This window comes from Monocercomonoides exilis (genome assembly GCF_001643675.1).
Source record: "Monocercomonoides exilis strain PA203 chromosome Unknown scaffold61-464226, whole genome shotgun sequence".
NCBI classification, from domain to species: Eukaryota; Preaxostyla; order Oxymonadida; family Polymastigidae; genus Monocercomonoides; species Monocercomonoides exilis.
The window spans coordinates 415,211-430,869 of record NW_027150606.1 but is presented as its reverse complement, the minus strand read 5'-3'; the positions used below and the strand labels follow the sequence as shown (position 1 = coordinate 430,869).

Below are 15,659 nucleotides of genomic sequence, written 5' to 3'. Positions count from 1 at the left end.
AAAAAGAATCCTAATGCATTTAGATGGTTACGATGGAAATGTCTCCTGAAGAGCAGTGGAGGAGGGCAGAGAGGGAGGCAGAGAAGAAGAATGAAGAGAGGATAAAGAAGAGAGTTTATGAGAATAGCTTGGGACATTCAGAATCATCAGAGCATTTGTTATGCGAATGTGGATCAACTGAATATATTTTGGGAAAAGATTCAGACAAGATTCCTCAATGGATGCTGGAGAAGGTTGACGAAAAAGAAGAGGAGAAAACAAGAAAGCGAACACCATCACCATCCATTTCATCCACTTCATCCACAGACACATCAGACACAGAATCCGCTTTTGTTCGAGGAGAGGATTTGTGTCCAACCACATCTTCGATGTCTAATCTGGTAGATGCAATAGCCTGTTCTTCGACTCGTGAGAAAATGATCGTTGATATGAGAGATTTGCTGTTCCTGTTATCTCATGGGAATGATAAGAATAAGGAGAAGGATCATTGAAAAAATTATTTCAATCGCAAAACAAATTGGATAAAGACTGAAGAAGAGCACGCCTAACAGTTGTCAGCAGATGTGGTGAATGAAAGCTGTGCGTTGCATTCGAAGAGCCCTGAGGCCGAGCAGAGGCAGAATGCGCAGAATCAGAGGACGGAGCATGCACATGCGAAGGGGCAGTGCCAGCGCGGAAGGAGGTAGTTTCCAGATGCGATCTCGATGTCCCCCTGCAGCAGATACGACATCCACCGGAACGCTGACGACGCTGCCAACGACTCAGACTCGTCTTCAAACACACAATACAAAACACCAAACACCACAATAATCCCTTTCCTGTGGCACACTTGCTTGATCGCACACGTAGCATCCCGCAGAGCAATTAACGGAACACTTTCCTGCAGCACAACCTCCCCAATCGCAATAAACTCCTCCATCCTCTTTCTCTCTTTCCGTCTGTCTATTTAAAAATGAAACAACACCCAATCCTTTGCCAAACACTTATTCCTGTCCCCTTCTCTTCTCTTCTCTTCTCTCTCTGAATTTGACTCTCCCTAATAAACATGATGATCATCGTCCCGTCCGACTGTGTTATCCCTTCCACAACTGGCTTCCCCCACAATCAGCTCCCCCTCTGTACACAGCTCCACAAGCACCTCCTCCACGTTCATCGTCACCAGATAGTCCCGCCAGCTCCCACACGCACTCTCGTCAACCAGCGTCACACACTCCGGGTGCGCAGGAACACTCAGCAGCGATTCCACATCCAGAATCTGTCCTTCTTCTTCTTCTTCCTCTTCCTCTTCCTCTTCCTCTTCCTTCTCCAAATCAATGGAACCACCCTCTCTCCCTGACTCCTCATTCATCCCCAAACCATTCGCAGACATTTCCACCTGTTCCTCATCTTTTCTCACTCCCTCTGAACTTCTATCTGAAGCTATACCCAAAGACCCATCTGCTGCTTCTTCTGCTCTCCTGTTCTCACGTTAAATGCCATCGGATGGAGAGGAACTGCACACTTCTGGTTCCACTGAATACTGCTTGTCTGAATCCGCCTCAGCCTCTGCATTCACAAACCTCAGCCCACTCAGCCCAAACGCCTCCACAACCAGCTGCGCCATCTTTTCTTCCAGCTTCCCCTGGTTCTCTTTGATTCTCTCCACAAACTCTCTGTGCGCTGTCAGATGCCTGCCTTTCTCCTCATTCCCTTCACCTTCCTCTGCCTCTTCGCGCTCCTCCTTCACCGCCAGCTCAATCGCTGCTGGTAACAGAACCACATCCACCATCCTCAGCCCCGCTGCATCCAACCCCTTCTCCAAAATCTCCTCCACTTCACACACTGCAACCCCTCGCCTCATCACTTCCTCGTCCAGCTTCACCACCACACGCCTCGACTGCGGAGATCACCATATCTGCAGCGACTGGTCAAACAGATCGTTGATTAACAGTTACTCATTCACATCTGCAGCTGCAAATACCCTCCTGCTCTTCTTTTTCTTTCCACACTGACGCTGCAAGTAACGGAAGCTGCATCACCAGCGGAACCGAAAGCATTGCCGAAAGCGCCACATCGTACGCACACACAACACCCCCATACAGCACCGCCCTCCACGCCACGACATATCCCTCGAAGCGTCTACAGCGACAGCGGCATGTGCCGCCCATACACCCCAGCCGCCTCTGGCACCACAATCCGCAGCCGCCTCTCGATGTCATCCATCGCTCCTGCTGATGTGTATGATGCTGCCACCGCCGAGGCATCCGAAGGGTCAATCACATGCGCTGATAATGATGGCTGATCATCTCCTGTTACTTTCTTCTCTTCGGTTCTCCTGCTACAGAATGGTAAAGCAGACCAGCGAGCTGCTCCAGTTGAAGAAGATGAGGAAACAGAGTGAATAGACGATGGTTGAACGGCTCCTGAAACAAGAAGAAATTTGAGAAACGCTTCTGTTTCAAAAATTATTCATCTGCATTTGGCCAATTGTCAGTTCAAAACTTAAAACAGCAATCACAAACAATGCTAATAGCAAAAAGAATGTGTTCAAGTGATAGCTGAGGAAGAATAAACACAGGAAATGGGAAGCAGGGAAAGGGAAGAATGAGCTTTTTGTTCAGATTGATTGAAGAGCCAAAGATAAAGGGCTCTCGCAGGTTGGAAACATGAGGCATCGATATGAAAGATATTGGAGGCTGTGCGGATGTAGAAGAGCAATTCGAAAAATGTATGTTGAAGGCTTGGCGATGTTCCCAAACTGGATGAAAAAAAAGAATAATGCGTTTGATTGTTATCCTGTAATTTGATGGGTGCTAGATGAAATTTGGGTTAATTGTGTAAGAGAACTGGATTTTGTTGAAGGATTGGTGAATTGAGTGAAATGAGTGTTGGAGAATTTAATAAGAAGGAGAAGACGGTGAATGAGGAGAAACAGAAGCAGAAGCTAAAGAAGAGCAGTTGTTGAAGAAAGAGAAGGACTTGCATTTTCTTTTGTTCGAAGCGAAGACTCCGAAAGAGTCGAGATGAAATGAATCCAAAGTCTGATAAATCGACACATTTGACGATAGAATAGAAGAATATGTTTCTATCAGCTCAAAAAATTAAAAGATCTTGTAGTCTTTTATCTCTTCCCCATCATTCCCATCGGCTTCTCTGTTTGCAGCTTTCCATTGAATGGAATAATTGTTGTGTTTATGTTGCAACTATCGGTATAACCTGCATCTTTTTCATCCTCTTCTTCTCTTTTTTTCTTCTTCTTCTTCCATCTCATCTTGTTCAACTGCTTCTGGAAAGTACTTTTTAAGCAGAAAAACACATCCCTTCTTCACATTTTCAATTTTCTCCAGTGAAAGCTCAACCAAACTTGTAATTCGGACATTTTCTGAAAGCTGATCATCAATTTTGTTTGTTTACTTTCTCGAAACGATAAACAACTTCAATTCATCTCTTTCTTTTCTTTCTTCTTCCTCTTTCTCTTTCTCCTCATTATTCTTCTTTTAGTACTCCCCAAGAAGCATTCATATCTGAAGCATCGCCTCTCATACAACTTTCTAATGTCATTCGATTTTCAGTGTCTGTACAATCACCTCAACTCGCACAACCTCAATAAGCATCCTCCATTGCCTCTCTGCTGCCCTGATAAACATCCTCACATTTCATAGAGCACTCATCGCATGATACAGCGCACTATGCATCTGTCAATAAAATCTGACAGAGAGAATACACTCACACCTCGGCCAAAGGAGGGTGCATTCCCGTGAATCTGTCTCTTCATCAATGTTGGATACAAAAATCGCTGCCTCGTGGCTCAGACAGGACGAAGAGAAGACCAGATTGGTTGTGAAGACGTTGAAAAAAGATGATTGCAGAAGGAGACGCTGGATATATTTGTCGCTGTCATTTGAAAAGTGCAAAGAAGCTGAAGGTTGTAGCTCGAAGAACTAGAATGGAGTCACTTTGTGTTCATAGAATCAAAATTTTGAAAATATTATAAATTTTAATTTTGTAAAAATATAATTCATATCACATATGCATTTTAAGATAATGAAAGGAAAATATAATGAATGAATGAATGAATTTAAGTGTTAAAGAGAATGAAAGAAATACGAATCAAACCTCATCAGCTTTGCAGCTAGTCAAGCAGAAAATGGTCTCAAAGAATTTGTTGTTGAAAGTTATTCCGTTGATGCTTGTAAGGACTTTCAGATACCATTCAATCGCTGCATTTTTCGTGAGTAGCTCGTCGCTCTTCATAATTCCATTCTCCGTCTTCTGCTCTCTTTTTAAAAGATTCTTTCTTCTTCATTCCTTTTTTCTTTCTCTTCTTTAGCTTTCGCCTCTTCACAAACAAAAAATAATAAAGTTTCCTCTGTTATCTTCTTTGTACACAAAAGTCAATCCTGTTGAATGTATTCAGCCACGAAGTCACAAAATTTTTCTACAAAGGCAACATTTCTGTATCACATTGTATTATTTGTTCAATTCATGCTGATTCATTCATTTATTGTACTATTTGCTGCTGTGATATAGAAGTCCATTCCTTATCAGCTGTTGCAGACTTTTGCAATCTAAATACAGAAAAGACGATTCTGTTGAATGTGATGATATTGAGTCTGTTTCACTTCTCCTTTGAGCATAAGTTCATGTTCATCAAAGAAACATTTAAGCACTTCAAAGGCTCGTCATTTGTCGAGAAGGATAGGCACTTTTTACAGGATTTTGCAACAAAAAAATACGTCTTGCTAAAAGTCCTCCAAATGTGATGAAATAAAAGTTAGAAAGGATATGAGTATGAGTATATATATATTCATTCTGTGTTGAAGAAGGTGAAAAAGAAAAAAAGAAAAAAGAGGTTGAAGAGGTTGAAGAGGTTGAAGAGGTTGGAGAGGTTGAAGAGGTTGGAGAGGTTGAAGACGAAGAAGACGATGAAGATGCAAAAAATGAAGAAATACGATTAGAAAAAGAAGAAAAAGTAGTAGTTGTGGTAGAAGAGAAATAGAAGACAAAGAAGAAGAAGATGATGATGATGATGTTTGAAAAGAAGGAGAAGGAGAAGGAGAAGGAAAAGGAGAAGAAGAAGAAGAAGAAGGAGAAGAAGAAGAAGAAGAATAAGAAGAAGAAGAAGAAGAATGAGAAGGAAAAGGAGAAGAAGAAGAATAAGAAGAAGAAGAAGAAGAAGAAGGAGAAGAAGAAGAAGAAGAAGAGTGGGAAGAAGAAGAAGAAGAAGAAGAAGAAGAAGAAGAAGAAGAAGAATGAGAAGGAAAAGGAGAAGAAGAAGAAGGAGAAGGAGAAGAAGGAGAAGGAGAAGAAGAAGGAGAAGAAGAAGAATGAGAAGAAGAAGAAGAAGAATAAGAAGAAGAAGAAGAAGAAGAAGAAGAAGAAGAGTGGGAAGAAGAAGAAGAAGAAGAAGAAGAAGAAGAAGAAGAAGAATAAGAATGAGAAGGAAAAGGAGAAGAAGAAGAAGGAGAAGGAGAAGAAGAAGGAGAAGAAGAAGAAGAAGAAGAAGAAGGAGAAGAAGAAGAATAAGAATGAGAAGGAAAAGGAGAAGAAGAAGAAGGAGAAGGAGAAGAAGAAGGAGAAGAAGAAGAAGAAGAAGAAGAAGAGTGGGAAGAAGAAGAAGAAGAAGAAGAGTGGGAAGAAGAAGAAGAAGAAGAAGAAGAAGAAGAAGTTGAATAAAAATTAGAAAACGAAAAAGTTGTCTTCTAAAGTTGTTTAAGATTCGCATTGTTCAGAGTTTTTTCGCTTTAGCACCTTTCTTTTCCGTTGTTATTTGAACCTTGTTGTTGTGTCTTTCTTTCTTTTTAATTATCTTCATTTTCCTTTTTCCCATTCCTTTTATGTTTCATATGCTTCAGTCAAAAATGTTGAAGATGGACATTCTCTCACAAAAGAGCAGTGTAACAACGTTGATGAAAAAGAATATGAGGAGGGGAGTCACCGGAAATTGAGGAGTAAAACCAGATGAATATTCTGTGATGAAAAGAAGATGCCTCATGAAGGATTTCTGTAAATATTATATTTAATTTTTTTGGCAGTTTGTTGTGCGAAGGAAAATTCACAAATCTTGATTCGCGAGATTTGGGGGTAATGGAAGAAGAGTTAATGATTTGTTTTTATTTTTTCCAGAAGATGAAGATGAAGTTGTTTTTTCTTCTGGTGTTTTTTTTAGGTTGCCTGTGATAATACTAAAGAAGGCAACGACTCTGTTATTTCTATTGCCGCTTTTCTTGCTTTTCTTGTTTCACTTGTCCGTTGCAAACAAATTGTCTGTCTCAGAGATATTCTCTTTTGTAAAATCATAACTTTCTTCCACTTTTCTGTTTCTCTCGCAAATGGCATCAAAAATTCTCTTTCTTCATTTCAATTAGTGCCATGTATTAGCATCGACTCTGAAGAGTAATCTTTCCCCTTCAATGTCTTCATCAATCACGAGATAGCAATTTGTTCTCCATGAGTCTCTAACATTTTCTCTAATCTCCTTTTCCTCAAAATACTTATCATCAAATTTTTCAAGCTCTCTCCAAGCAGACTCAAAAAGGCAATGCTTTGTCTTATAGTGACACAATCGCAGATGTCTTCCGCTCCATCAGGAAAGTCAGCACAAGAAGCATCCATCCATAGCTGGAGAGAGATTTTACAGAAGCATCGCGAATGTTTTAGACTTTGCTAATTCTTTCACAAGAACGGACAATTGGCGCATGCGAGTATCCATCACGCAATAAAGTCACATCAGCGAAGAGTTTACAATTCCCTTTATTATTCCAATGTGCACGTCGCAATTCAACAATGTCCGATTTTCGGCAGATATTTTCATACTGTTTTTATTGTTTTGTTACACGTTGTAGTGAGAAATGAAAGAATGAAAATCTTCAAATTAAATATTCTCAGCGGGAGTGAAATTCAATATTGCCTGCATTCTGAGCTCATTTTTTCAATGGCACAACTCTTTTTATTGCTTCATCAAACTGAACTCTGAATTTCACAACCAGAACCCGTGCTCTCTTTATCACTTTCCTTACTTTATTAAAACCAATTTTCTTTTCCATTTCTCCATGGTTTTGATAGAATAAACTTTTGTCTTTGAATGTTGATTTGACGATTGGCCTACTGAATAATTTCCTGTAATCTGATCTGAATTATCGTTCATTTCAATAAATGGAGAAAATACATCAAAATGGCATGCTGTCCACCATTTGTAAACGTATTGGGCTGACATGTATCGGACAAAAAGAGTTTTAGAGTTGTTTTTGAATGTTTTTCTTTTGATTGTTCATTAAAAAATAAATATGTTTCCTTTCCTTCACTCTTTTCCAATCATTTGCAGCGTATTTTGTTTAATAACTTTGCTTTTTCGAATATATTCTTGTAAGATGTGCCTGTTTCTGACATTGTTGAAAAAGGAAAAATCAATATGGAGCTTTGTATTATCATATAATATATATATATATATATATATATATATATATAACAATAAAACCTTTGTTTTTTTCTTTGTAACACTTTCAAACGTCAAGCTTTGCTGCGGCTGCTGTCCAACTATTTATCTGGTGCAATCGAATCAGAGATCATCTTTGCAGTGCTTGCTTCTTCGGATCAGGAGAAACTGCTATGAAAGACAAAAATGAATGAACTCTTACAGACTTTTAAAAGTTATTCGTCACAATCATCCATGTTTCCTGCTTTAGCTCGTTCTTTGATCTTCCACATTGCATCAGTCCACTCCACAGTAACCGATGCATCCTTCGCCCAATCATCTGTGTGCCGTCCAAGAAGATACAGTAACTTCACGGAACAATAGCGGATGGAGCAGCAGGATATTTGCGCTCGCACGAGAGATCACATTTGAATATACAGAATAATCCAGCATCTGTTCGAAATTCTTCTTTAGTCAATCCACCTCCATTCCCGCATCCACATCTCGATGCATCGGTGAGCTAAAACAAAATATGATTTCATCAAACTCGCGCAAATGTACCTCTCTCACTTTATTCGCAACAACTTTCACTGATGGAACTTCTTCAGCTTTTCTTCTAAAATCAAAGAATGTTTCGTTTTCGTCTGCAACGGAAAGCTCTTTCTTTTCCATCAGTCGCTGTACAAAATATTCGTTGGCTTCTTTCGACCTCACTTTGTTCATATTCATCTCTCCATGTTTCAGCTTTGAATCTGTTATCAAATCTTGCAATTCAACTTCTTCAATGAGCTTCTGGAATCTGATTATTCACATCCTGCAAAATGAAATGAATCGCAAGCTTGTTCATCAAAAATGTGTCTCATTTTGTTCCATCTACGGTAATTCAGTTGATGCCATACCTGCACTCTCCTGTCACCTGCATCAACTCGAAGCTCATAACTGAACATATTGCTCTTCCCGTAATCAGATTCAGCATGCCCATATCCTTTCTCGATCACTTCAAGGCTCAAAAGCCTCTCCAAATTCTGGCTCTCAGTTATCACACACATCTTCGTTGGCAAAGCCCGCATCCAAAGTGCTGTGTAGCTCAATTGGAGCACTATATACCAAATCTTCTCAAAGTATTCATCCTGAGCGTTTTTGTCTTTTTCCAACACCACATCTACCCCTGGATCCATCCGTATCACCATCATCTCCACCCATCAGCTATTGTTGAGCACTTCGATCTTAACTTATCCTTGCTTTTGTTATTGGTTAATCATCGACTCAACCTGAAAATTAGACGGGTGTGTCTTTTTTTCGAAAGACATAGCCTCATCAGGTCCAAAAGCCCTGGAAATGAGCACAATGGTACATTTATAATAAACTGATGCAGATCAAGCTTCAACAGATCCATGGCATTCACTTTCAGAATTCCATCTGGCGTGAGTACTTTTAGTATAAGGATGCTTTTCAGCTTCCAGATGTTCATATCCAAAGCAAACTTTGACTCCATTCCCGCACAACAATCAATTGTTGAATGCTTGTAAAGTTCTTTTGCAAAATGTCATCAAACATATGCACCAACACTTCTTTTTGAGAAGTGAAATCCATCTATTTAAATTATATCGGCTCTTGTCTCCCATTCAGTTAATTCTCTATTGAATTGTTTTTCCCCTGCTTTTTGATGAGTGTTTCCAGCTTTTATTCTTCAACTGTGGCATGCTCCTGACATTTCAGTTGTTCTCACAAAATCGCAAAATATAGACACTTTATGGATTTGTCTGCAGAAATCCAAGTGCTTCATTGAGTTCCTTTTCATTCTTCCCCACTGCTATCTTTTTGTGAATGAATCATCACGATTCTCGAATGGTTTGAATTACACCAAACCAATTTATCAAGGGATAGATCATAACAAATATTCAAATATGGACTGTGGAAGTCAATAATAGCAACTGAAAAGTTCAGTGGAATGATATACACAAAAAAATGAATTTTCGAATTTACAAAAAAACTCAACTTATTTTCTGGAAATGACAAAAAATCTTTAATTCTATTTTTGATTATTTCGATTGAGAAAACAACATTTTAACTTCTCGCTTTTCAATCTCGATTTGCAATTTCATTAAAACGAGATTTTGATTCGTCATGGAAGAAATCCAGCGTTCTTTTATAAGTTTTCAAAAAAGAATATTTTTTTTTCTTCAATTTTCGAAGGTTCTTTTATTTATTTTTTTTTTTTTTCATTTTTTTCCGCTGGTACAACAATAATCAAATGAGACTCATTAAACAATTATTCTTTAACATTTTCATACAGAATACTCAAAATGTTGATATAAAAGGATGAATGAACTCTATTCTTTCAATAAAATATATTAAATTTTTCAACAAAAAAATAAGGAATAAAAAATCTCGATAAATAAATGAGGCCAAAGATGGAAAACAATGTCTGGCCAAATAAAAAGAAAAATCTCATATCAACACAAATGCGCTGCGCCGCAAATGATTGGTGGTCCATACTTCTTAACTATCATGTATACAACGTTAAGAAGAGGTGGAACAACTTCGCGGCATTTGTGGGCCCAGGTTGGGTGTTTGTCGCATTGTGACCATAAGAAGTTTGTAATTTGCTTGTTTGTTTTTCCATATGCATATTCAATTGCTTTTCCTACCAACCATTTACACAATCCGCAAACTATTGGAATTCCATCTTCGTCGAGTTCTTCGTCATCTTCCAAATCTTCGAATTCAGAATCATCAATTTCGTATGATTCATAATCCGGGAACTCATCTTCTTCATAGTACTCGGTGTATGCAAAAGCCTTTGATAGGATAGAAATGAGTAATAAAGTGAACATCACTTCGAATTCTTTCTAATAGGATCTATTACATAAATTTTAAGCAATTCCGTTTCCCATTATCTTGGATAAAATAAATTTTCCATTCTTTCACTTTCAAATTTTTTGTTTCAAAAAAACTATGGATAATCAAAATTCATTCTACAGATGTTTGAGCAAGAACATTTTTATTTTTATTTTTCCTTGTTGTATTATACGCGTTCGAATCGAAAAATAATAAATAAAAAAATAAAAAATAAAATAAAATAAAATAAAATACAAAAAATTAATTTTAACAAAACAAAACAAATAACAGCGAAAACTTTTTAAAAACTATTTGAAGACCTTTGGGGAAAATCAGTTGATAGAATCAGAAATGTCTATCCTTTTCTCTTTTGTTAGCGACGGTCAGTGACTGTCAATAACAAATATTGACAAAAAAATACCTCAACTGACATTTCGTGTCAAATAAAATGAAAATTGGGAACTTGATAACATAAATATAAAATATCGTATTTTCAGAGTAATAAAAATTGTCACATGAAGATTATTAAATTAGTTATTATAGTAATTAAGAGTATTGAAAAAGTTAGAAATAACAATTTTTGACAAATCATAGATTTCTTGTCTGTCATTTTGTCATTTTTTCAATTTTCTCTTGTCATGTCACAGAAGTTTATTATGTGTTATTCATTTTTTTCGAAAAAGTCAAACTTCTTATCCTTCAAAAAAAGTCAAAAATATTTTGAAAAGTTCCTTTTGTTTTATTTTCTATGATAATAAGAATATCATTTTTCCATTAAATTTCTGTTCCCTCTCACGAAATTTTGCCAAAATGAAAACAATATCTCTATAATGTGTTTATTACTATTTTAGTGAAGTTTCGTTAGTGGGAGCTAAATTTTGATCGGAATGTGGCATTTTTTATTTTATTTGAAAATTATACAATAGGAATTTATGAAAAAAATCTTGGCAAATAGAATTGTGAAAGTTAAATTTTGATGATGCTTTATACTTTTTGACTCACATTCTTCGAGAGCTTTTCCAGACACGGTAGAACTTTTCTGATTCTCCAGTTTATAATTGCTTATTCTTTCCCCAAACTTTTTGCATTATTAAAACCTTTGAATTGAAGTGTTTTTTTGTTAATGTCTTTAAAATAAATTTTGACTATTGTTACAAATATTCATTATGATCTTCTGAAATTTTGAGAGGAGAAGCACTCATTGAAATTTATTTTAAAGTCCATCATAATTCGTTGCTGCTATCAAGGATTAAAACAACAAAAACGTCAAAATCTGTTCATTTTCATCTTGAAGATGGAATCCATTCGGAGCTGCGCAGAGAACTTTCGGGTTCATAAAGAGAATAACGAACTGGTTTTATTTAACGGGAATTTTTTATTGATTGATAAATAATTTATATAATAAAGGAAAAACAGAATAGAAAAATATAACAAAGTCAGAAAAAAAGAAAAAGAAAAAGAAAAAGAATAAATTGAAAATTCTTTGAGAATGGAAAACTCACATTTTGGTAAATTCAACACATTGAAGTTTGGGGCAAAATTTTTGCATTTATGAAAAAAACGACCATTTGTTTCAAACTTTTTCCACAACCTTATCATGATAAGTCTTTCATTTCTGTGTCAAAAAAACATTGGAAAATTTTCAAAACAGAGAAATAAAATTTAATGTGCAGAATGGAACAAAATTCATAAAGCAAAAAATATCTTCCCATTTTTTAACAATTATTTTTCAAACAATGATACAGTCTGTCCCAAAAAAATGTTGATCTGTCCTTTTTTAATGTTGAGCATCCCGCAAAAAATAAAAAATTCATTTCCCACATTCACCTTTCGTAATAATTAACATTTTATTTTCAAAGGGTTTAACACTGTTTCGAGTTTAGAAGCAGGATTTATCGAGTTTTTTCGTATTTTTTTTTGAATATATCAAGGGATGTTTGATTTCAATAAATTATTTATTCAGCTTTGTCACTTTTGTTGTTTATAAAGTTTTTTGAGTATCAATAACCAACTCTCTTTTTAATGTTATTTTTTTATTCATAGGAAAGATGACTTTCATAAAATAATAGATAAAATGTGAAATGAATTGGTCATTTCAAGTTATTTGTGTTATTTCAAGTTTCAGCCACGAAATATGAATTAACACAGTTATTTTGAAATAACTTTAAAAAACTAAAATCTTCTGGCCATTTTTAAAAAGCATTGGATATGCATTTATTTGATTGAATAAATGGTTCCAACCATGTTCAGAATTATTTTTGCTTGTTTTGTTTTATCAAAGAAATCTGAGATTTATCGTTTTGGGATTTAAAGGAAATTGCTTTGGTTATTGTTGTTTGAAAAATTCAAAAAAAAAATTCAAAAAATTCAAAAAATAAAAATAAAAATTGAGTTTTCATAAGTTGAAATATTTGATGTTTCTCAAATAACACAATTTGAATTGGATTTCTTTGGATAAAAATCTTTTTTAAAAGCTTTCACAAGTTTTGTAATACATAGTTCATCAAATAAAAATTGAAAAATTGGCAAAGAATTGCAATAACATCTTTTTCATTTCATTTTCGAATATTCTGTTTGTCAAAAACTGTCAAGCAAATTGATAAGCAAGCTGTGTGATAATTCTGATAATGAAGATAATCCATTTGATTTTTTCAAATACAGTTCTTTTTTCTCTTCCAATGCAAAAAAAAAAAAAGAAAGAAAATAAAATGCATTAATGAATTTATAAATATATTAACACACCTCACATTGTTTAATGTTGCTCAAAGCTGGTAAGGTTATATCTCCTTCCTTCCGAACTTTTTAACTTTCCTCTTTGTTCAATGCGACTTTCACAAGGAATGACACGCACATCGGATATGGATCCAAAGAACGCAAGCCGTCAAGTGAAAATAAGCACTCGTAAAGATCAGTTTGAAGCTTTTCATTCTTTTCTTCTTTTTTCATTTCTTCATAATCAATCATCTTCTCAAATCTTTCGTTCATCGAATATTTTTCTTAGCTTCCATTCCACTGGTTCAACAGCACATTTAAATATCCAATGTATTTCAGTGACAAAGCTGCATTTCACGCTGATATTTTCTTTTCTTCAATCATTTTGAATATTTCGTCAAAAAAAAAAAAAATCTTTTGTGAAAGCAGATTTGAATTCTTCATTATTCATTTCATCAATCACTCCATCCACTTCAAGGAATATCTGCTTTTGCAATCCTCATTTCAATCTTCGAAACAAGAAAACAAATCTGTTAAAAAACAAAGAAATAAATTTTATCATCATGAATTCATTTCAATTGCTATTTCACACATGTTATCATTATTGTTTTTTTTGCTCTGCAGCATTTTCGCTAAAACTTTTCAACCAGAATGTGTTAATAAAATATTTCTCAAATTTAATGAAAGAAAGCTTTTGAAATGAAAAAAAAAACATGAAAACATTTAAAACAATCAAAAAAAAATTGCTTACAAACTTGTTTTAACTGCATTTTTGTTTTCAATAAACAAACGTAAAAATGAAAAATAAATAAATTGATCATTTACATAAATGAATGTAAATCAATTCCAATTTTTCATAATAGGTCTAATAAATATATTATGAAGTTATATGTTGTTTAAAGATTAAAATGGAACCTATCGTGAATGATTGTGTTAACGTTTAAAGCAAAAACAAAAATTTCTAAATTCCAAAATTGTGTATTTTAACAAAAGGAAGACAAAACTGACGAATAAATCGATTCAATTGTTTGTTGAACGTTTATCTTCATGCTAAAATTCATTATTATTAGAAAACGTTTCATTTTCACATTCGATGGAAAATGATCAAAAAAATTAAAAAAACTTACAAAAAAAGCTTTGTTTGTAAAAATAATAATATAATATTTAATGTTGACGTGTTTTTGACTTCAACCTTCAAAACATTGTTTTATGATAAAAGCAAGACTTTTATGCCACAATTGAAAAAAACTGGTTTTTCTTAAAAACGCTGCCTTTTATTTAAAATTACTGGGGAATCTTGAAATAAACGGTTCGTTTTGAAATATCTTTTTATTTCACAATTTATCTAATATGTCAATTCAGACATCATTTTTTTTCAAATTTTTCTCAAATAATGAATCAAGCAGATGGAATTTTCATAAAAAAAGGAAAACTGTGTAATAATTTTTCTAACTGAATGCTGATTTGAATCTTTAATTATTTTTATAATTTCAATACTGTCAATAATTCTCTTTTGAATTAACTGTTCAAGATTTTTATTGTTTTTGATAAATAGCCTTTTTTGACTTAATTTAGTGAGAATGTTTGAGTATTTTTCACTTTCTTTTGAAAAAAAAAATCAGATCTGTTGAACAAACAAGCCAATTTTCTTTGTTATTGATAAAGATCGTTGATTTAAATAAAAGAAATATAAACTAAATGATTTGAGATTTGAAAACAATAAATATAAAATCAAATTAAATCAATCTATCGGACATAAATGAATTATGAATTTATAAATGAAACGTTAATGTTAAAGGTCTTTTTTTTCCAAAACCAGTGGCCAAATTTCATTCTCAACATTTGCAATGGTTCTTCGCACTTTTCTTGCTGTAATATCTTTGAAGGTCTCAACAAGCACTGCAATAAAATGGTTTTCTCCTTTCCAGATGTGAGAGCTTTCTTCAACTCTTTTTTTCCAAAAACCAAAAACGTTTTCTATTGGATTTAGTATAGGTGAATATGCGGCATTATCTAGTACATGATGTCAGGCTTTCATTTTTATTGCGTCTGTGTTAAGATGATGTATTGAAGTGTTGTCCATCACGATAACAGATGATCGATGGACTTTTATTGATAGCAAATATCTTTTCATGAATGCCTCAAAGATTTCATGATTAATTGACCCCCTGACAACTTCAGAATACATCATTCCTGATTGAGACACGGATATGATTGCCGTAAGTGACTGATGAACTGGTGGAGGAGGAATTAGAACCTTCTCTCCAACTGGGGACCATCCAAATTTTTGGATGCATTCTGCATTCCAAGATGTTTCATCGATAAAAAAATCATTGCACCATCTATTTTATAATCGTTAAGTTTTTCTAAGAATTTAATACAGAGAATTTTATTTTCTTCTGAATTAGCTGCGGATTCTCTCTTTGTTATCCTTTTGAAAGAAAAAATAGGAAAATTTTTGGGTATTTTTTTTTCTGAAAGAATACACTATATTGTCGGTTTCCTAATAAGGCTTCCATATTTTGACAATTCAGATGGGTGAATATTTTTGAAATCATAATTTTTTTCGGTGTGAATGTTTTTCAAAGTTTGTTTGTCATTTGGATAAGATTTTGTATTTCGAGACAAAATTTAACACAAGTGTTACAAAAGTCAATGTTTGAGTTGCAACATTGATGAATGTGTTATTAATAAGCTTCGTCATTATTTTCAT

General features: G+C 34.6%; 5 protein-coding genes across 5 annotated transcripts; 1 reads left to right on the top strand and 4 right to left on the bottom strand.

The window, feature by feature from the left end:
- Nucleotides 1-23: 23 nt before the first annotated feature.
- Nucleotides 24-491, top strand: MONOS_12843 (uncharacterized protein; the record flags this gene model as incomplete). The annotated part of the gene is made up of 1 exon (XM_067865496.1): nt 24-491. The coding sequence occupies one exon, from the start codon at nt 24-26 to the stop codon at nt 489-491; it is 468 nt and encodes a 155-aa protein (XP_067719598.1).
- Nucleotides 492-631: 140 nt separating this feature from the next.
- MONOS_12842 (uncharacterized protein) lies at nt 632-919 on the bottom strand (the record flags this gene model as incomplete). Its single annotated transcript, XM_067865495.1, has 1 exon — nt 632-919. The coding sequence occupies one exon, from the start codon at nt 917-919 to the stop codon at nt 632-634; it is 288 nt and encodes a 95-aa protein (XP_067719597.1).
- A 117-nt stretch (nt 920-1,036) lies between these two features.
- Nucleotides 1,037-2,243, bottom strand: MONOS_12841 (uncharacterized protein; the record flags this gene model as incomplete). Its single annotated transcript, XM_067865494.1, has 3 exons — nt 1,037-1,457; nt 1,521-1,876; nt 1,989-2,243. The coding sequence occupies 3 exons, from the start codon at nt 2,241-2,243 to the stop codon at nt 1,037-1,039; spliced, it is 1,032 nt and encodes a 343-aa protein (XP_067719596.1).
- A 5,520-nt stretch (nt 2,244-7,763) lies between these two features.
- Nucleotides 7,764-8,571, bottom strand: MONOS_12840 (uncharacterized protein; the record flags this gene model as incomplete). The annotated part of the gene is made up of 3 exons (XM_067865493.1): nt 7,764-7,913; nt 7,955-8,185; nt 8,293-8,571. The coding sequence occupies 3 exons, from the start codon at nt 8,569-8,571 to the stop codon at nt 7,764-7,766; spliced, it is 660 nt and encodes a 219-aa protein (XP_067719595.1).
- Nucleotides 8,572-9,565: 994 nt separating this feature from the next.
- On the bottom strand, nt 9,566-10,281 carry MONOS_16211 (uncharacterized protein). Its single transcript, XM_067869124.1, has one exon. It carries the CDS (start codon nt 10,228-10,230, stop codon nt 9,850-9,852), a length of 381 nt encoding a protein of 126 aa, XP_067719594.1. The 5' UTR covers nt 10,231-10,281; the 3' UTR covers nt 9,566-9,849.
- Between the last annotated feature and the right edge of the window lie 5,378 nt (nt 10,282-15,659).

What these genes read in the sequence shown, in the direction of transcription:
- MONOS_16211 (XM_067869124.1), bottom strand. Translation starts at nt 10,230, where the DNA reads ATGTTCACTTTATTACTCATTTCTATCCTATCAAAGGCTTTTGCATAC.